The sequence below is a fragment of the Typopeltis vanoorti genome, chromosome 12 (assembly GCF_054136105.1).
Source record: "Typopeltis vanoorti isolate ZY-2024b chromosome 12, IOZ_Tvanoo_1.0, whole genome shotgun sequence".
Classification (NCBI taxonomy): Eukaryota; Metazoa; Arthropoda; class Arachnida; order Uropygi; family Thelyphonidae; genus Typopeltis; species Typopeltis vanoorti.
Window position 1 is genome coordinate 100,856,856 of NC_143560.1, and position 22,228 is coordinate 100,879,083.

Genomic DNA, 22,228 nt, shown 5'->3' on the forward strand with positions numbered 1-22,228 from the left:
TATTAAAAAAATATGTCAAGGCCGGCATCAACACCCTGGCACATTCCTTCAGAATAAGTTGTGATATATTATCAAGTCCCATAGCCTTATTTACATCTAGTTTGCTCAACTCCCCCATACACCTCTTGCTCACTTACAGTCAATCTCTCTTCCCAAACATGAACTGCTCTCAATCTCTCCATGAAGTCACATTCACAAGATTATAAGACCTTTATGAACTGCTCATTAAGTATTTCCACCACACCTTCTGCAACAGCTGTCTTTATACCATTTTCTCCAATCAATGTCATCCTTATATATTCATTCTTTATTTTGCTGGCTACATATCGAAAGAACTCCTTGGGATTCTTTTTGGCTTCATTAGCTAACTGCTGTTCATACCTCTCTTTTGCTACTCTCACCAACCAAGTCACCCTCCTTGCCTGGTCTTTGTAGACCTCATGAAATTGGTTACTTCCACTTCTCTTATGCTGCCTCCACAATGCCCTTTTTCTCTGTATTGCATGCTTAATCTCTTTATTCATCCATCTCACACCTACCTTATTTAACCTTCTCACCCGTGGTATACATTTAGACATTGCATCCACTAAATATTTTTTGAAAATCCCCCAAACTGCATTGATCTCTTTTCCAGCTAACTCCTCATTCCATGCTACACCTGCAAGCTGTCTCCTGAGCTCTTCATAATCACCCCCCTTGTAGTTCCACATATACCCTTTTTTCACAGGGGTCCTTGCACTGCTGGCAACCACCCAAGTAATCACCTCATGGTCACTTTCACCAATTGGTGGATGATTTGATACCTCATTGATAATTACATCCTCCGATGAGATGACCAAATCCAAGACCCTTAATCCTCTTGTGCCCTCTGTTACATACTGTCTGAGGTAGTTATCCCTCAAAAAACTTATTTGCTTGGCTAATTTGCTTATACATTTCATAGTCACTACCTTTCCTGGTCTGTAACAACATCCAACCAAGTAAGATGTATTCCAATCATTCATTTTAGTGTTTGCCAGATTGCCATTACACTGAGGGTGGTAAAGTGTAGTGAAAATCTTAACATTTAGTAATTTGCAGAATTATAACAACATTTTAGATGTAAAATTTGCTCCTTGAACTGAAAGTAGGGTCTCAGGAGTTCCATATCTACAAATAATCATATTCAAGAACTTGCTTGCAATTTGATCTTTGATTGTAATTGCTTCAGGAAATCTATGGCTACCTAGAATATACTTATTGCCCTTTTTAATAGTTGGCATACTAAATCAATAGCAGCAGCCTGAAAAGATCTTGTTGGAATATGAAATGGTTTCAGTGGAGCTTTTCCTCTGAAAGAAGATCTTTATTGGCACTTATGGCATGATTTCATATATGTATATCACTCTTCATTTCTTTCCATATGCAACAATCCTTTATTCTTTGCCAAGTTCTAGAATATCCTTGGTGTCTTGCCAAGTCAGAATCATAGAAAGTGTACATAATCCAAGAAATCATTTGAGTTGGTGTCAATATTTTCACTTTCACCCTTCTTACATTTGTTTAGATAGGAGTATCCATCCTTATCCAAATATAAGTTTCCCAATTTTAAAATTGTATCTAATTGAGTTTCACTTCTCAATAATTCTTCATAAATAGTTTTTAGTACTGGATCGTCTTTTTGAGCGTGAATAATCTGATCCTTTTCTAAGATTTGAGTTAGGTTCTTTATTCACTTTACCAATAACATGAATTTGGGACTTCATCTTGATTTAAATGGTTATCTCTAGATGATTGATTTTCATCAGATCCTAAAGATCTAGATAAGTGGTCTGCTATTATATTTCTTTTTCCTGGAATATGGCCCACCTATATTCCCTTTCATAGTAGTCATGAATGACAGTGGGTGGTAATTAGATCTTATTTTAATATGTTGTCCTAACAACAGACATCTAAATTTTCTTAACGGAAAGATTGTCATTAATGCCTCTTTTCCTACAGTCAAATAGTTCAGTTCTGGACCTGATAATTTCCTACTAACAAAAGCTACTGGTTTAAAATAATCCCCTTCCTTTTGTTCTAATACAGGCAATGCAGTCATTTGAAGCATCAGCAGAAAGATAAAAAATTTCATGAAATTTAGGATAAATAGGAACTGGAGCTTTAGTTAATGCCAGTTTTAGGTTGTCAAATGCTTGTTGTGCTTTATCCCAACTGAATCTAACAGCTTTCTTTGTCAAGTACACTAAGGATCCCAATGGCTGTGAACAATTTGGAATACATTTTCTATAAAAATTTTCTATAAACATACCAATGAATCTACGAACTTGCTTAACTGTTTTTGGAGGTTAGGATGATAACATGCCTTCTACATTTGACTAAGTTGTCATAATTCCTATTTTATTGATTTTATGACCTAAATACTCAACTTTTAAGAAAAATTGGCATTTAGAGCACTTTCTTCTTCTTCTTCTTTCACTCTGCCTTATCCTGTGTTAAACGGGGTCGGCGCACCAATCTTTAACCTTCCTCTTCCAAGTTCTCCGGTCCAGGGCATCCTTCGGACTCCATCCTTTCTCCCTAAGATCCTCTGTCATCTTATCCCTCCACCTGAGCTTGGGCCTGCCTCTTTTCCTCCTTCCCTCTAACTCCATATACTCCACTCGTTTACCAACATACTCCTCACCCTTCCTCTCAACATGTCCAAACCACCTCAGCCTACTTTCTTGTATCTTCTTGCCAATTGGTCCCACCTTAACCATCCCTCTGATGTAGCCATTCCTTATCCTGTCCTTTGTCACACCACTCATCCATCTCAACATCTGCATCTCTGCTACCTCCATCTTCCTCTCCTGTGCCTTGGTTATAGGCCACGTCTCCGCACCATGGAGCATCGCCGGCCTCACCACCATCTTATAGAGCTTTCCTTTCCTCTTACAACTCGCTCTCTTGTTGCACAGGACCCCGCTCATCTTCCTCCAATTCATCCAACCGCATGTTATTCAGTGCTGCATTTCCTCATCCAGGTCACCATTCCTCTCGATAACCGACCCAAGGTACTTGAATTTCTTCCCTGAAATTAGCCTTTCACCCTGGAGTCGTATGACGATATCCTCGTCACTCCCCATTGACATCTATTCAGTCTTCACCCAGTTAATTCTCATGCCGCTCTCCTCCAATGCCTTTCTCCACTCTTCCAGGGTATTTTCAAGCTTCTCTCGGGATGATTCGCATAGAACAGTGTCATCGGCAAACAGCATGCTCCATGGTGCCTCCTTCTTGACATCCTCCACTAGTACATCCATGACCAGGTCAAAGAGGTAGGGGCTCAGAGCTGACCCTTAGTGTAGCCCTACGACAATAGGGAACCCTTCTGTCATGCCGACACTAGACCTGACCTGAGTTTCTGTTCCCTCATACATCTCCCTCACCAACCTCACGTACTTCTCCGACACCCCCTTCTTCCTCATACACCTCCATACCTCCTGCCTGGCCACTCTGTCGTATGCCTTTTCCAGATCTATAAACACCATGTGCAGATCCACTTGCATCTCTATATTTCTCCATCAATCGCCTTAGCGCAAATATTGCATCCGTTGTCCCTCTTCCTGGCATAAATCCAAACTGCTCCTCACCAATTTTCGTTTCCTGCCATAACCTTGCTTCAATTACTCTTTCCCATATTTTTAATGTGTGTGACATCAGCTTGATTCCTCTATAGTTGCCACAGTCTTGAACATCTCCTCTTCCTTTGTAGATTGGGACAAGAATACTTTTCCTCCATTCCTCTGGTATCTTTTCCTGTTGGGCTATTTTACACATCAGATCCCATAACATATCCACGCCCTCACTGCCCAGACTTTTCCATACTTTAATGATCTTCATCTAACCTCTTTAAAACATTCTGCAGGATTTTGAATTTTTAAAACATTGAATATACTAGATCATCTTAAAAACAGATCATATCTGATAAGACATATCAGATAAGATATCTGATATGTCTTATCTGATAAGACATATCAGATATAGCATATCTGATAAGACAGAATTCATTAAAGATTGGAATGCCATGGCAGAATTTCTTGCACGTTGTGATAACTTGCATAGTTGGTATTTCTTCCATCTAGTAGTAAATGCAAAGTATTTTCTGCAGAATTTAAATCTAATTTTGTGAAATACTGTGTTCCTTCCAGACAGATAAATAATTCCTCAATCTTACAGAGGGGGAAATCAATGACCTTTGTAACTTTATTTATGGCTCTCAATTCTCAGGCTTCCATTTGGTTTTTCAATTAAGATAAAATGGGTTATTCCATTGAGAATTTGACTTCTCAAATATTCCAACCTTTTTCACATTCCTGCAACAGTCTGAAAATGCTCCACATACTTCAGTGGAGTCTGATTGCCTAATGTAAATAGGAGATTGAGTACAGATTTGTACTGAGTGGTCAACCACATTTGTGCAAGACATTGAAACAATATCCTCTGTGAAAACATTAGAAAAAAAAATTCAAAAGCATATGATGAAAAGAAAAGAATTTTGCAATTCTTTTCTTTTCATCAGTTGTATCTTTAATTTTATTGAATTCTCCACTAAGTTCTTTTTTATTTCTTCAATGTTTTCTTTCTTATCATTATTTAGAGTCTCAATATTAAACATTTGATCATCATCCTGAGTATTTTAAAAAATAAAAAGTTTCTTGGAATTTTTAAAGTTTCTTTAAAAAAAAATTTTTTTTTGGGTTATGTTTTAAAAACATAATCTAAGAAATCATTTGAGTTAATCCAACTATGAGATTGCTCTAATTTTACTAAACAGTATTCCAGTCCATAAACACATAAAAGCGTTTATTTGTTTATCAACTGAAATTTCTGATTCAAATATACCAGCCTGGTTGGCCAAGTGGTTAGCGTATCTGCTCTCCAGCCAAAAGGCTGTGGGTTTGAATCCTGCCTTGGGCATCGATGTTTGTGAAAATACTAGTGGTGGTGATCATTGGTAGATGGCATTGATGTAGATGATGAAGGTAGTTGCTGCTGGTAGATTGGTGGAGACAGAGAGTTGTAGAGTAGCTACCCTCCCTCAACGAGTCTTTTGACTCCCTGGAGGTGTTGTGTAATAATAATAATAATAATATACGCTTGAGTTTAATTGGATCACTCAAAACCAAAATGTCATTTGGAATCAGAGTTTTAATTTTATTAAATAATAATAATAATAAATAATTATTATTGTTATTATTATTAAGAGAAACCTCTAAGGAGTCAGGCACTCATCGAGGAAGGCCACATATTACCAGACCTGCACCAGCTGTCATACCTGTTCTTGAATTCATTCACACTGCTTGCACATACAACATCCACTGGCAATCATTTCCAATCACTCACAAATCTATGAGAGAAAAATCTAGCTCTCATTCTGTTCTTGATAGTGTTCATTCTCAACTTCAGAGGATGCCCTCGCATCCTTTCCTCACCCTCCATAAAATGAAAAATTCAACCTACTGAAATTTTGTATGACCTTTTCAGAAGTTTGTAAGTCTCAATCATGGCACGCCTCTTTCTGTTTGCTAGTGTTTGGAGTCTACAAATTATCAGTCATTCCCTTCAACATTGCAGTTATCTGATGTGATGACCTAACCTAATTTACTAATGTATCCCCTAAACTTTAACTACTTACTGTTACTGCCACTCTCTAAGTTCACTTGCAGCAAACTCCCAGTCCAAATCAACCTGCAAATCCTCAGTCCAAAATGCATAAACTTGCACTAAACAACATTGAATTGAATCCATTATCATTTGCCAATAGCCTTTTGTTCAAATAATTTTTCAGGAATTCTTTATCAGATATGTTCTGTATAATCCTCCCTAACTTTGCATCAGCAGATAATTGGATATGACCCCCCCCCCCTCCTGCCTCTCTCTCTCTCTCCAAAACACAAATCTTGGGATAACAATACTCAACTCTATATATTACTTTTGTATATCAATCAATTTGCCTTTTTCCTATACATGCCACTAGCCTGTTTTGCATATTTATTATCCATTTCCCTTTGAATTCACATAACAACCTCACATGCTGAATCCTTCTTAGATGCCTTGGAAAAGTCCAGTAGTATTGTGGTAAAATATGAGCAGATTGCACCCCTCTTTTTCATTTGACAAATTACGAATGTACAACTCGCTACTACTTCCAGAACCTTAACCTCTACTACCCAACAAAACATTCATTGATGGGGTTTGGATAATCTTGTCGATTTCAGTACTAGCAAACAAAACTGCCTTATTTCTCAGGAAAAAAAAAAAAAAAAAAATTCTCTTCTTTCCATTTTACTTTTGGCAGAACCAAAATCTCTATTCAAGATGAGATTTGTATTCTTGGGATTATTACTTTAATTTCAAATCCTCTCATAGCACAAATCATAAATCCATTCAACCCTTGAATATTGCTCTCACATTTGAAGAGCTTCCTAAAATTTTTAGAATCTGTATTTTGAGGAAGCAGAGCAGTTAAATTCATTAAGGACCCTATCTTACTAATGCACTTCATTACGTTCACAAATAATATTCTGTTTCTGCTTCTACATCTTCTACAAATATTTCTCTTGCCACTGTTCATCAAAATTGGCATCAATCAATCAATGTGATGGAGTGTCGATTAGCTGCTGCACACATCTGAATTGATTTGACTCTCTGTCAAATCAATTCAGATGTGTGCAGCAACTAATCAACACTCCTTCACAGATCAACTCTAAACCAACAGAAGAAAATTTTTCTCTTTTTTGTTCATCCCTTCTACTGCCCTCTGGACCAGTCTCTCATCTTATGTGTTTCCAAAGGAATATAATCCACATCTCTTCAATCCAAACGCGAACAAGATAATCCATTCATGGTACCAGCATACAGTGGATAGATCATCCATGGTATGCTGTAAGGTAACTATCCTCTCATGGATGGGTTCTCCATTAACAAAAAAATTCTTCCTTTTTGCACACACCAATACTACACATTTTTTGTACACAGTCTGCACAATGAATCATTTGTGATTATTAGTTACTCCTGTTGTACCTTGACAAGTCTTACAGTCTTGACCTCTTCCCCTTTGTCTCACTCAACAGTTGTAAAGTAATCTGAAAAAATTATGTCTTCCACTTGTTCTGTTTGTTTGCATATTATTATTATTCATGACACCTCCAAGGAGTCTGAAGACTCATTGTGGGAGGACACCTACTGTACAACTCTGTCTCCACCACTACACCGAACCTCTACTACTAATCATCTACATCAATGCCATCTATTGCCCACCATCACAACTAGTATTTTTTTGTCTGTAAATTGCATGTGTTCTGAAGTCCCTTATGCCACAGATCTTTTCTCAAATGAATTTCAGACAAACATGTTTTGGGATTTTTTTGTGGGGGGGGGGAATGCAAATTGATAATGGTAACTACCTACTGGATTTCTGTTCAGAACCGGTCATTACCATCATTAACCAACATAAAGATGTGCATAAATTCACATGGAGAGAACACACAACAAATAAGGAAAATCATATTGATTTGCTTGCTGTTTATTGTGATATCTTTTATTGTGATGTTTATTGTGATGTGTAAATGAGACATTATATAAGAAGGTAAGAAGCATTAAACCTTATATCCGAATCAGAGATATTAAACTCAGCTCTTTGCTTTATGTAGTTTCAGGAAATTATAGAAAGCGTGGATTTCATTAGGGTTTACCTGGTTCAGAACAGAATGCTCTAAAAGGCAGGTTGTAAGAATAAAGCAGCCGATGATAATATTTCTCCAATTACCTGAGTTGGTAAAAATATATAGGTGTTCATAATCACACTTTTTTTAACTAACCACACTCTTGTCACAAAATGCCAGATGACATTGAGTACAAGCAATACTCCTGTCATCTGACATTTTGTGGAAAAACAGCTAACTGTTTTCTGTAACAAACAAATAAATATAGTAACACTGCAGATCCAAAGTGTCTTCCACAAAAGGCAAAACAAATAAAACAAAATTTCAACCAAAAATAAAATATAACAAAAATCAAAAATCCATTAAAAAAAATGTTTCAACATCTGCATTATCAGCATTCATGGCCTTAGTAAAAATAATATACACCATCACTTACACATAGCTGAAATAATCCTGTTATTTTTAACCTCAACTGGCAATCTCAGTAACTCATGGTCATCATAATAAATTATAATATACAACAAATTATATTCTTGTTTTAATCCTTTGCTTAGGCAAAAGTTTGCACATGAAATATCTTCATGATTAGGCTCTCATATACAGAGGCTCTTGACTTCACATCAATTACCTTATTATCCCATAATGCATGACACACATTCTTTTGGACATATATATTGCTTGGTGTTATAGGAAAGGTCGCTACCCAGACCATTGTCAACCTTTAATGAGGTTATTGACATCAGTAGACACTACACCCAGGAAGATATTCTGAGGTTAAGTATTATAATTATCATCATCAGACCTCCATGGAGTCAAGACTCATTGCAGGTGGTCTCACTCACACACAGCTCATCATACTGTGACTTAAATGCATTCACTGTTTCTGCACTCACCACTCTTTCAGGCAGTGCATTTCAATCACCTATTGTTCTACATGAAAAAAAAATTCTTCTCACTCCCTTGCTTACATCCTTCTTATACAACCTCCAGGATGGTCTCTTATTCTCCCTGTCTCCATCTATTCTATGAAATCATTCACATTAATCCAGTAATTATCCCTTCCTAACTTATATGTCTCGATCATGTCCCTCCCTTCTCCTATCCACTAGACTACGGTTGGCATTTCTTCAATCTGTCCTCATCTACCATTCCAGAGACCAGAAACCACCTTAGTCAGTTGTCTCTCTGAGCCCTTTCCAACATCTCTTCATCCTTTTGAATACCAAGTGAACAAAATCTGTGGACAGTAATCCATGTGCAGTCTGATCAAAACCTTATACAGGGGAATCATATCATCCTTACTTCTACATGTCAGCATCATTGCTATAATCTACTGTGTTGACCTCACAGTTTTAGCAAAGCGTCCCTGAAATTTCAGGTCTCTATCCACCATCACCCTTAGATCCTTCATTTCTTTCATCTCTTGCAAGATTTCAACCACCAATCTTAAAATCTGCATCCCATCTTTCCTTCTTGAATTTTAAAACCTTACCCATTGAAACATTCAACTGGCAATCCACTCACCCAGTCTCTTCAGGCCCTCCTGCAAGGCTACATCCATTCTACTTCTCAGTTCTTTCCAAATTCACATCATCCCTTGCAGGATGGGAAAATTTGTGAATATATCTGCCTGTGTGGATTTTTTTGTATACAGTGAAGGAGAGATTGCCATTCAGAAAATATGTAAATAAAGTGTCTAGAAAGGTTAGACTATTGTTACTTTCCTTTTCCATTGTAAACTGGATTCTTGGATGTAGACTATTGAGGTGACAAAGGAAAGGGTCTAATGTGTGTCTGAGCCATGAAGCCAAACAGTGAACACATTGTCTACACAATATCTTAGCCAGATAAAAGATTGAGATGGGGGGGGGGGCTGAGTCTATGGCTTGCTTTTCAAAATTTTTCATGTAAAAATTGGCAAGTGGAGGTAAGGGGGGGGGGGGAAACAATAGCAGTTCCCTCTTATCTGTTTGTAAATTTTGCTCTTCCAAGAAAAATATCCAGAATATTATTATTATTATTATGTGACACCTCCAGGGAGTCCAAAGACTCATTGAGGGAGAGTGTGGCAACAGCATCGAACAATTTCTCCTTCCAACTACTAACCGTGCTCAAACTTAACGTTTTGCGTGAGCCATTAGTAGCAGAGGCTCTACCAATCGACCAACCTTTGCTGGCAATGGAAAAAGAGGTCTCTCAGAAGGAAAAATGTTTTTTTTTAAGTGTTAAGATGTCATTCAAGGGAATATTGGTCAACAGTGAGGTGATGTCAAAGCTAAAGTTAGAGTTATTTAAAGTTAAATTTTCAATAGAAGTTTTAAAATGTGTAGTTTTTTATATAGGATATGGCATGATCATTGGAGGGGGGGGGGGCAGAGAGTAAGAGAACTTCCTAGCAGTTTTGATAATTTGTAGCATGGGGAATTGTTGCCATCTGTTGTAGGTCTTGGGGTGGGGAAAGTAAATTGGATTTTTGGTAAACTGTATCTCCAGCAGGACAAGAACTGAAGGATTTAAGTTTTTTGTTATGTTATGCACCATTTGTGTTCAGAACCTTTTATCCAGAATTAACATTCATCCTATATTGTCTTTACAATCATTCTCTCACATGTGGTATCTGCTTTGTGCCCTCACCTCAGATCTCGTGGTGAGGGCAGACCATTATTCAGCTCATAATGGAGATGGGCATCGGATGGCCAATTTTTTCATTATGTAGTGATCCACCAGTAATCATTAATCAGTAACCACCAGTATAGATTTTCACACACTCAATCCATAGCAGACCTTGCTTATCTTTTATATAAGAAACAGAAATGCCCAGAGATACTCAGTGTGGTTGCTCTTGATATAGTATGAAGATTGAAATGTCGTGCAATTAGTTTATTCTATCTATAACAGTGACGGCTGAACTGGATAGGGGTAATGGGTTTACAGTGATACTACTGGGCCTTGCCAAGGCCTTTGACAGGATACCACATGGAACCCTAATCAGTAAACTGGAGCAGATGGGGATAGATATAGGGTTGGTGAGATGGATAGGAGGGTGGTTGAAGGAGAGATACCAGAGAGTGGTTTATGCAGGAGTGGAGTCTAAAAGACGGCTTGTGACTAGTGGTGTGCCGCAGGGCTCTGTTCTTGGACCACTGCTTTTCAATTTGTTCATCAATTATATGGGAAAGGATTTGAGAGGAAGTGTTCACTTGTTTGCTGATGATGCAAAGTTGAGTAGAGCAATTGTGAGTGCACAGGATGTCAAAATTTTACAGGATGATTTGGATAGTTTGGAGGACTGGGCTAGGAAAAATGGATGTCAATTTAAGAAAAGAATAGCAGCAGTATATCGCATTGGTGGAACCATACTCCAGGAGATTGATGAGGCCAGGGATTTGGGAGTGTTGGTGGATAGGGAATTGAAGTTTAGGGGGCACATTGCAAAAGTGACTAAATCAGTTCATCAAATCACTGGGCTTCTGAAAAATACTTTAACATGCAGAGACAAACAAGTTGTTGTTCATCTGTATCGAGCCTTGATAAGACCCCATCTAGACTACTGTGCCCAGTTATGGGCACCAGGGTTTCTTCGTGATGGGGAGGAAGCGGAGAGGATCCAGAGACGAGTGACCAAGATGATAGAAGGTCTGTGGAATGAACCTTATGAAAATAGGTTGAAGATTTGTGGGTTGCAGAGATTGGACGATAGGTGAAGGAGGGGGTGATATGATTGAGACATTGAAATTACTGAAGGGGTTCTATAAGATTGATCCAGAAGATATTTTTGAAAATATGACTGGTGGTGGGAGGACTAGGGGCCATGCATGGAAGCTGGGCAAGAGCATGGTTGACAAGGGAGTTAGAGCTAGGTTTTTTACTTTCACTTGGAGAGTGGTGAATGAGTGGAATAAGCTTCCAGAGTCTGTTGTGGGTGCTACGACTGTGAATGAGTTCAAGGCAAGGTATGATAGATACTGTGTCAATGTCGAATAGTTGTTCTTTTACTATTAAGGATTACTCCTTCTATGCTGATACCATAGAAGGAGTAATCCAGTTAACAGATAACCCACTTTCTGATTGATATCTGTTTCCACCTTATGTCTTTTCTAAGGTACTTCATGGGACTGTTCTGCCAAACTGGCCATGATCATTCTTTTACTTTCTTCTCAGCATGTTAAAACACAAGCAACTACTTATTACTATATCGATATAGTGCAGCTTTATATCTACTGAACTAACTTCTTGTCCTTTTTCATTCCATCTACTTTTGCTCTTTAAAACAGCCTTCCACATAGTTTTGTTTTTCAAGAAATATTGTCATTCCTCCACTTTCTGTTGCACTGTTAATACAAGAGCAGCATTTGCCTTCAATGGGGGTGAGAACAATCTGGTCACATTCATTGTCACCAAAACATAGTCTTGCTTCTTCTATTGCAAAAGAAATCTAGGCTCACGTTCCCTTATCCTCATTAATACACAAATCGCCAGACGAGATCAGATCTCTCTCTCTGCTTGGACTAACATTCGCCTCCAGCCTCTCACAGAAACACATCTCCACAATAACTCTCAGCATCCAAAAAACCAGGAATTCTCTTTCATTCAAGATGCAATTTTACACCTGGCCAACTCTTAACCATATACAAATCTGCCTATGCTTAGAATACTGTTACATGTTTGGCATGGAGCACCTAAAACTTCTAAAAAAAATTCTAACACTGTCCAGAGAAGTGCAATTCGACTCATAGATGATCCTTCTTTTACAGATTCCCTTCAGTCTCTATCTCACAAATCCTGTGTTTCAGCTCTGTATCTATTTTTCGGCTACTTCAATGGTCATTGCTCCACTGAACTGGCAACCATCATTCCTCCACTTTCTGTTACTCATGTTAATATAAGAGTAGCACTTGCCTGACACCCCCTTTACTGTGCAACTGCAAGCACACCTAACCTGCTTTTCTTCTACCTCTGTCCTCTGGAAAAGCCTATCAGAAGAAGCATTTCCAAAATGACTATAGCCTGCAAATCTTCAAAAAAAAAAAAGAAAAAAAGTCAATAAACTTTAGAGTCCTCACCTGCTCCCTAGATATGGTACTGATGTGCTTATAGGTCATTCAACCTCTAGTGCAGGGGTTCCCAACTTTTTTGTTTCCTAGAGCACATTCTAAAATACCAAAGGGCGATGGGCACCATCTATTTTTTCAAGCAATTTTTTTGAATTCGTTTGTTAAATGAATAGATACAAAGTTTGCATTATAATCAAATGTTTTATTACTTAAAAGTTTACATTATATAAAAATTTAAATGTATATATGTAAGTTAGTGTGATCTTTGGTAGCATTTCATTGGCCAGTGCTTCATAATTAGGAGAATATGATGATATTCCAGTTCTTAAACTGGAATGAACAACTTCGAATGCGCATCTACTTTACATTGTATGCGTTTAATATTCGTCATGTGCCATTAACGCATGCGTCATATAGCATGCCATGAATTGTTGTGTGATTATTTCAAACTATACGGCACACGGTTGAACAGCGGCGGGCACACACAAATTGGTCGACGGGCACCATTGTGCCCGCGGGCATAGGGTTGGGAACCCCTGCTCTAGTGTATGGGATCAATATATAAAAAAATCCTGATTTCAGCTCTTACCTAAATATTTTGTTTACTGTCTTTGAAAGGTGATATTGAACAATGATCATCCCATTGTTCCCTGTTGCCTTAAGCCTTAGTAGTTTTTTTTTTTTTTTTTTGTCAGAGTTTGTTTCATTTCCATATATCATGATTGAAGTATGCTGATCTGGTTGGCCAAGTGGATAGCACATACACTCTCCAACCCACTGTCATGCATGGATGCTTATGAATGTCTTTAAGTGGTAGATAAAAGACATATTGCTACTGTGATGCCATCACCCTGCTTCAGAAGTAGCCTAGAGTCCTGTGTGTAGTCTCTAGTGCAAGATTCTCAGATAATCTAACCCTTATTTCACCCACAGTATTACTAATGGATTACAGCTTTACAACCTTGTATTTTTTTTTTAAGTCAGACTTGGGATGTCCCTTTTGACTACCTCATAGTATCAAAGGCTGCCCAAACAAGTGGAATTCTTGGGACCCTTTAGAAATTACGGCATTTAAATTATTTTTTTATGCAAAAACTCTGTTTTATGTTTGTTTCTAGCAAAAAATTGTCCATCTTTCTATTAAAGTGTTTCACCAAGAAAGTCATGTAATCTCCAAAAAATGGAGTGCACAAACTGCAAGAGTATCATAATTGTATAGTGTCAAGAAAAGGTCATAATAATGGTTAAGAGTTTTTTTTTTCTCTAATATGGCATATCCAGATTCTTTGTACTCACACTAACCATTTTCATTACTAAAATCTGCAGTAATAACCTTTTCTTTGAATACACAATGTTACTCTCCTCCAAACACAAAATAGCATTTACAGCTGAAGTAAATATTTATTTACTACCGAGGCAGTTACATAACATCTGACTTCAACTTAGTTCTGAGGGAGGGGAATGGCTGATGTTCACATTTGGATAATTTATTTTCAGATTTTGCCAGTGTTCAAAGAATCAGTATAACTACAAGTAACATATCAAAATAAAGGACTTTCAAACTTTTTCAATGTTAAATAGGAGTTCCCATATTCATGTAATCATTATAAGCACAAATAACATCATACAATTGATTTTCATAGGATATATATATATATATATATATATACAAGACAAGAAATTATATCCTTGTTTTAATTCTTTACCTTGGTATAGGCAAACAAAAGCTTGCAAATGAAGTCTTTTCATGACTAGGCAATATGTGTATAGAAGCTGTTGACTTGACATCAGTTGCCTCAGTATCCTATAATGCACAGTACATTTCCTTTTGGACATTGTTATACATTATGGGAAGGATCTACCCAGATTAGTTTTGATCTTTGTTGAGGTTTTTTCATCAATGCATAGTTAGACATCTGGGTTTAAAAGATCAGAAGACTGCATTGCTGAATACAGTATCTACCAATAATTGTCCAGACTCTTTAGCAATTTACAATTGATACCAGCAGGAAAACCCTAATATCAGGTATGTTTATCTTTGACTTTGATCACCTCCTGCACCTGTTGAGGGAGGCATGTGGAATTTGTCTCCATTCCTCCCTCAAAAGCAGCATCAGTGACAGTTTGAGGACGTGCTGCTCTGGACCTCAATCGCTGCTCCAATGTGTCCCATAAGTGTTTGATGGGATTGAGGCTAGGACTCTGCACAGGCCAGGGGCAGTCATTTATCACCCATCTCTTCATACCATTCCGTAACAGCTGCAGCTTTGTGGCATGGGGCATTGTCATCTTGATAGTAATACAGGTCCATTCCATAAAAACTCCACAGTGTAGGCAGCACCTGATTATCCAGATTATCAAGGTACTGAGCTGCCTTCATGGAACCACAGACGACTAGTGGTCCCACTCCAAACCAGCTGAATACACCTCACACCATTACTCCTCCACCATCAAACTTTACTGTGGGTACAATACACTCTTGTAACAAGCATTCACCAGGCTGCCTCCATATCTACACCAGACTGGAAACAGGTGAACCTTGATTCATCTCTCCAGAGTGCCATTTACCATTGGTCAATTGTCCAGTTCACATGCTCTTTGCACCAGGCCACATGACCTGCCTTGTTCATTATCGTTATGTTCAGCTTGTGTGCCGCTGCTCTTCCGTGGAAATCCAGTAAATGGAGTTATTTTCATACAGTATTAGTGCTCACCATTGTGTTACTGGGGGCTCTGGAACTCATCACGGTTGGTCTGTGCCAGTTTTAGCTGGTTTTTGCATGCCACACATTTTAACACCCTCCTGTCCTTGTCAGTCATTTTAAGCGGCTGCCCTGGGTGTTTTCGTGCACTTGTAATGCCAGCACGTCTGCATTTATTGATCACATCGCCAACCATTGATTTTGGATTCTCGAGTTGAGTGGCAAGCACATATGGACATGCCACCAATGTGACAGCACACGATGACACCCCCTCTCGAAGTCACTGAGTTCACGTCGTGTTGCCATACCACCTATCTTCAGCTGCTACGATGAAATACTGCTTCCTACTATTTGTACACTGGTTTTAATGTTATTAACAAACATAGAATGTTAAATAACTTCAAATAACAGGGGTGTCCAGACAGTTATTGGTAGATAGTATATGAAGAGGTCAGGCTCATGTAACTTATTGTATTTATTTGTGTTAGCAGAATATTATGTCACTTGACAAGAAATTACTCGTTTTAATCCTTTACCCAAGAGTAAGCAAACAAAGCTTGCACATGAAGTACAGAAGCTATTGACCTCACGTAAGTTGCCTCATCTCATAATGCAAAGCATACTTCCTTTCAAATGTATATATTATTATGCATCGTAAGAAGGGTCACTACTCAGACTGGCTTCAGCCTTCATGGTGCTCTCCTCACTGGGAGTTGGACTCAGGAAAGTAAGGTTAAATCACAAAATAGTCATATTTTCCAAGTAGTAAAATGGTATCACTATAGTATTAAAATACTCTGGATCAGATACAGTTATGGGCTTTTTTTCAACTCTTGTTACAGTCATCCCTCAACTTACATTGAGGGAGGACGTAAGTCGATACATTAAATCAACAGAGTTATAGGTGTTAGGGACTTAACAGTAATAAGTGTGCTGTCATTTTAATTTTTAAACCTTATTATAAAACTGTACTGTGCATTACTGCCACTATAAAACGGGAGAATAATCACCCAAATCTTCCTCCGCAATCACATTTTCTTTACCTTTCCTATGTGAAGGACCAGGCTGCAGCTCTTCGGGTGTAACCTTTGTTTTTTTGATGAAAATGTCTGATATACTTTGCTTATTCCTCTTCTTCTTTTCATCATAAATTTGTTTATAGCAAGCAAACGCATCATGTACCTGGTGATCCAAAAGTAACAGAAAAAGTAAAAAATTCAATAATTGGAAAAGTATAGACAGTAGTACGATGCGGTTATCAAAGAAAGACATGGGATTGTTTTTAATAACGAAAAATTTTATTGGCATTTAGTTACATTTGTCACCGACAGGTGGAGCTGTAGCAGTCCCAGAGCTGCTGCCTGTCGCTATTTAAACTGTGAGGTACGTAAATTTCAGATGTAGTGAATACTGAAGTTAAACTTTCAGGATTTAACGTTTATTACCGAAGTCAAATGTTCTGCCAAGGTGAAATGTTATCGTTACGAGATAAATCACTTTTAGTTAAGCTGTATTACCAGAACTCCAAATGTGCAGCTTTGCGCACCTATCGTTCGATGCGGGGGTATTAGAAGTGGAAAGGGACCGATGTCTTGTTCCTCACTGATAGCTATGATGAAAAGGTTTGAGAACACTGGCAGTTTGGAAGCACGTACAAGAAGCAGGAGACCCCAAAAAAACTACTGCCAATTGTGTGTCAGTCTCGCACGAGACCGACACACAATTGGCAGCTTCCGCACATGGGGAATGCAGTGCGCGTGAAATTTCAAGACGAACTGGCATTTCATACGGGACTGTATGGTGATCACTCAGGATCATCCTCAAGAGATATCCTTGTAAAATCCAACACGTACAGGAACGAAAACCAACCGATTTCGAGAGACATCATGAATTTGCAAATTGGGCTTTTCAACAGATGGAAAACAATGCGGACTGGCTGTCAAACGTCCTGTGGACTGACGAGGTGCACTTTTCGCTTAATGGAGGTGTAAATGCACACAACTGGCACATCTGGGTGAGAGAACCCACATGCAAAAGCGGAAACCCCTTTGCATCAGCCAAAGGTAACAGCGTGGGGTGGGTTCACTGCGTCATTAATTGTAGGCTCCTTTTTCTTTGAGGAAGTCCACAGTGGTACATTTCTGTTTCTGTCACAGGTGAGCGTTATGCAGCGCTTTTAAGAGACAGCATCATTCCCTCCTTGCAAGCATTCCATAGTGTAACATTCATGCAGGATGGAGCTCCTCTGCACATCACAGGTCACCTGCTGCGATCGACATTTGGTGATGACCGTGTCCTCAGTCACTCTTTCCCACACGAATGGCCACCAAGGTCTCCAGACCTTACACCTTGTGAATTTTGGTTATGGGGCTACTTGAAGTCACAGGTGTACAGAGGTCGGCCATGTTGAAAGAAGCTATTTGCCATCATGTGACGGGAATTACAGCTGAAACCCTCTTTGATGCTGTGCAGAGTCTCGTGCCATGTCTGATGGCCATCACATCGAACATTTTTAATCCTAGCTGCATTGCAAACTGTGCTGTGCCACTGTACAAACTACTGATACAACTGAAGCACTGCCTGTCGGTAGCAAATATAACTTCTGGCGATAAAATTTTTCGTTATTAAAAAAAAATCCCATGTCTTTCTGTGAAAACCACATCATGCTACTGTCTATACTTTTCGAATTATTGAAATTTTACTTTTTATATTACTTTTGGATCACCCGGTACTTTCCTTTCTACTAATAAGTAGCATTCAACATTGGGGTCCATGTCTTCAACAATTTTGAGAATATTGTTAACTGCAGAGGACATTTCCTCAAGGCCTTTCACTGTGAATTGCTTAACTACCTCTCCTTGTTTCTCTTTTTCCTCTTCCTTTTCTGCAACACGTTATTCCTCCAGTTCAACCAATTCTTTGTTGGTCAACTCTTCTGGAGCACTTCCTATGAGTTGAACTATGTCATCATCATTCACTTCGAGATTCAGGTTGTTTGCTAGGTCCACTATTTCTTCACTCAATTTACAAAAGTCTTCATTTATTTTTCAAAACTTCCAAAATCGTGCACAAACCTTTTTAATGTCTTTTTCCATATGCCCCTCATACATTGAGAGATCACTTCGTCCCAAACTACAGCAATATTTTTAATAGCATGATAAATATTGAATGCTTTCCAGAATTGCATGAGAGTCTGGTCATTTCCTTCATTTGCAGAAATGGCTTGTGAAAAAGTTCTCCATACATAATAAACCTTACTACTAGATAATAAACACTGCTAGAACTCCTTTGAGAACTCCAAACAATGAAATAGTGTTTGGAGGGAAACACGACTTTGAGCTTGGTGACGATCACCGATATAAGACGGATGACCTGGATCATTATCTAGAATTAATAAAATTTTAAATTCTACATTTTCTTTCCCACAATAGCTTTCCATTTCACTCGCATAACAGTTTATTATTAAGGCATTCACAAACAATTTTTGAGTCATCCATGACTTCTTATATCTCTACTAATGAACCATATCACAAATGGTTTCAGTTTATATCCAGCCACATTATCCCCAACAGAAGCATAATGTGGTCTGTAAGAGCTTTGAAACCAGACATAGAGTTTAGCTTTTTTGTGGATGAATTGTCTGCTCGGACATTTTTTTTCCTGAAACAAGGTCTCATCCATATTAAATATTTGCTGTAGCAAATAATTTTCCTCCATAATAATTTTATCCAATTTCTTCATAAACCCCTTGGCAGCCTTCTCATTAGAACTTGCAGATTCTCCATATATTTTCACATTATGCAGTGCAAAACGCTGCTCGAATCTCATGAACCAACTGGAAGAAGCATTGAATTCATAGTTGTGTGCCTTAGCAGTTATGGTCAATAGTGCTAAGGGGTATGTGCTTTTAGTTCAGGTCCTCTATGCATGATGGAAGTAGCTTTTCCAATCACTGATAGGACCTTGTCGTAGCTTCGTCACTATCGTTAAACTTGCAACTTCGTTTCAAGATCAACTGCTCACCTCTTTTTCTGTGATTCTTCACTAGGTTTTTTTTAATTGGGCATGTAGGAGCCATGTTGCACAAAATATTTAATGATAAATACACAAATAACATATTTTTCAAATACAAAATCCACAGAGGAACTGTTGAAGCAAAAGTGCTGGCTGCCGAGGGAAGTTGCCGCTGAATGAGCTGTCGCTGCATTGTTCCTAAATAAAAACCTTTTTACTTTAAGCTTGCTTGTGTCTTGTTCAAAAGTATAGTCAAAAATGTTATTTATTCCCTTATGGAATCACGGATGTATCTTCGTAATGATGCAAGTCGAGGGATGACTGTGTATTTACTTGACAAGAAATCATACATTTGAGTAAAGGAGTAATCATACTTAATCCTTTACTCAAGTGTAAGCAACAAGTGACTAATGTACTTCTGTATAGAGGCTGTTAACTTCACATCTATTTATTAATATGTATTATTTACTTGTATTTTTTTTATTTTATTTAAATTGCAGTCCTGTCAATGAACATTTGAAAATTTATAATACACTTACAGTGTGGGATAGAGTGGACTGAATGAGGAACAGGAATGAGTTGTGTTGCTTGGAATTGCAGCTGAAGCAACTAGGCTATGAGGCCATTGTATCATCTGTCAATTGCATATATTTTCTAGCTAGTTTATCTATTTGCAAGATGAAGAACTCAAATTTTTCGTAAGGGGAAAATTTTGGTACCAAGAATGACTTAGACTAACTAGCTCATCTTCAGTTGAATAGTCCATATGATGGTTCCTTACCTAGATGGGATTCAAAGCTCTTTCTAGCTGAAAGGCAAATGTTATGTCTCTTCAGTATGAAAATACAGCGGGAACAGAAATAATTAGTGTGATGAATTTAAAGTTCAGCTGTGAATGGATCATGATTTTTTTTATAATTAATTTTTATAATTTATAATCAAAATTATTAAGATTTATGACATTCATGATAAAAAAAAATCGCATCCACAGTGGTTCAGTCAGTACTGATGATGCACTTTGGTTAGAAAGACCTTCGCTCAAATTCCATTTGGGATATGAAGAATCTTTCAGGGTAACAACTGAGGATGACTTACCCATTAGACCTACAGGGATATTCATCCCACAAAACAGGCAAACCAGCCAGAAGAACACATGCAATTAACAGGTAGAATACACTGGTCTCATAGACCTTAATTGCTTTGGCCAGAATTCCAAATCAAAAATGAACTGGTACTAATTGCTGCAGGGACAGTGTTCTTCATGTCTGTGGGTATTTTGAGATTTTTAGGTTATTATGGTACAAAATTTAAAATACCGAATGTTGGGAATCTAACAAGTAATTCCTTCCCCCTCAGAAAGGGGAGAACATCTGCCATACAAAAATAAAATATATGTCAAATATGGTTTTCATGTAAATTCCATTTACAAAATGTTATAAACTTATAGTGCATTAGTATTAGCATCATGAATAGGCTACGGGTTACATAATAATGGACATCAAACATGAACTTTTCAAGCCACTCCAGTTAAGCAGGAAGCCACATCACCCTGATAAAATTCACCTGCAACTTAAAAATTATTTACACACATCCATGCTCGTATTAGGATTTGAATCTACAGCTTGTTGGTTCACCACTCATTTGACCAACCAATTCGCTGGTTTGGTTGGCCGTGATTTTTTTTATAATTAAATAATCAATTATTAAAGCTAAGCTAGTTTCCTTCTCTCAAGTTATATTTTAGCCAGTTCTCAGCCTAACAATGAAAAACGAATTTATAATTTCAAAATTATTTTTATTTTTCATAATCTCCCTTAAGACTAATATATTTATTCCAGCGATGCTCTGGCATCATTATCCCATCCCTGTAATGGTTCTCAGTAAGATCTGCAAAATACCCCTCTACAGCTGCAATCATCTCTTAATTCGAAGAAAAACAAACTCTCACCAACGATGAAGAGTTTTAGTTTTGGGAAGAGATAGAAGTCAGAGGGAACCAAATCTGGAGAATAAGGTGGATGTTCCAACAATTCATACTGCAGATCCTTTAATTTTCCCATTGTCAAAACACCTTTGTGGTCAGGTGCATTGTCCTGATAAAAGATGAATTTGTTCTTCTGCAAACCGGGTCTTTTCTCATGAATTTTTTTCGTCTAGTCTGGTTAAAAGATCGGAATAATATTCCCTGGTTATTGTTTTACCCTTTTCAAGATAACTAATTAATAAAATGCCCTTAGCATCCCAAAACACCGATGGCATGACCTTTCCTGCTGATAGACCTGACTTTGTCTTCTTTGGCGCTGAACAACCGGCTTCTGTCCACTGTTTTGACTGCTGTTTCGATTCTGGTGTGTAATTATTATTATTATTACATGACACCTCCAGGGAGTCCACGGACTCATTGAGGGAGGGCACTTGCTCTACAGCTCTGTCTCCATCACCAACTCGATCTACAACTAACCGCATTTACACCAATGCCATCTATCGCTGACCACTAGTATTTTCACATACACATAGTAATAAATCGACGCACAAAATCAGTTTTGTTTTTGTTAAAATGCTCCAAGCACTGTTCGGAGATTTTCATGAATGCGTTTTTGATCTGCTGTGAGCAAGCATGCCATCCATCTTGTGCAAAGCTTTTCATTTGCAATTCTTCATGCAAAATATATCCTACACGTTCTTTTGAAATGCCTATAGTCTCAGAATTTCACAAACTTTAACTCTCCTGTCATCCAATACCATATTGTGCACTTGATCAATGATTTCT

General features: G+C 37.9%; 1 protein-coding gene across 1 annotated transcript in view; it reads right to left on the reverse strand.

The window, feature by feature from the left end:
* LOC150101070 (uncharacterized) overlaps positions 1-22,228 on the reverse strand; it is a 244,627-nt gene that overhangs the window by 156,697 nt on the left and 65,702 nt on the right. The window contains exon 3 of the mRNA XM_090402157.1: positions 12,588-12,703. Coding sequence (XP_090258283.1) covers positions 12,588-12,703 — 116 coding nt within the window. The remainder of the gene's footprint in view (positions 1-12,587; positions 12,704-22,228) is intronic.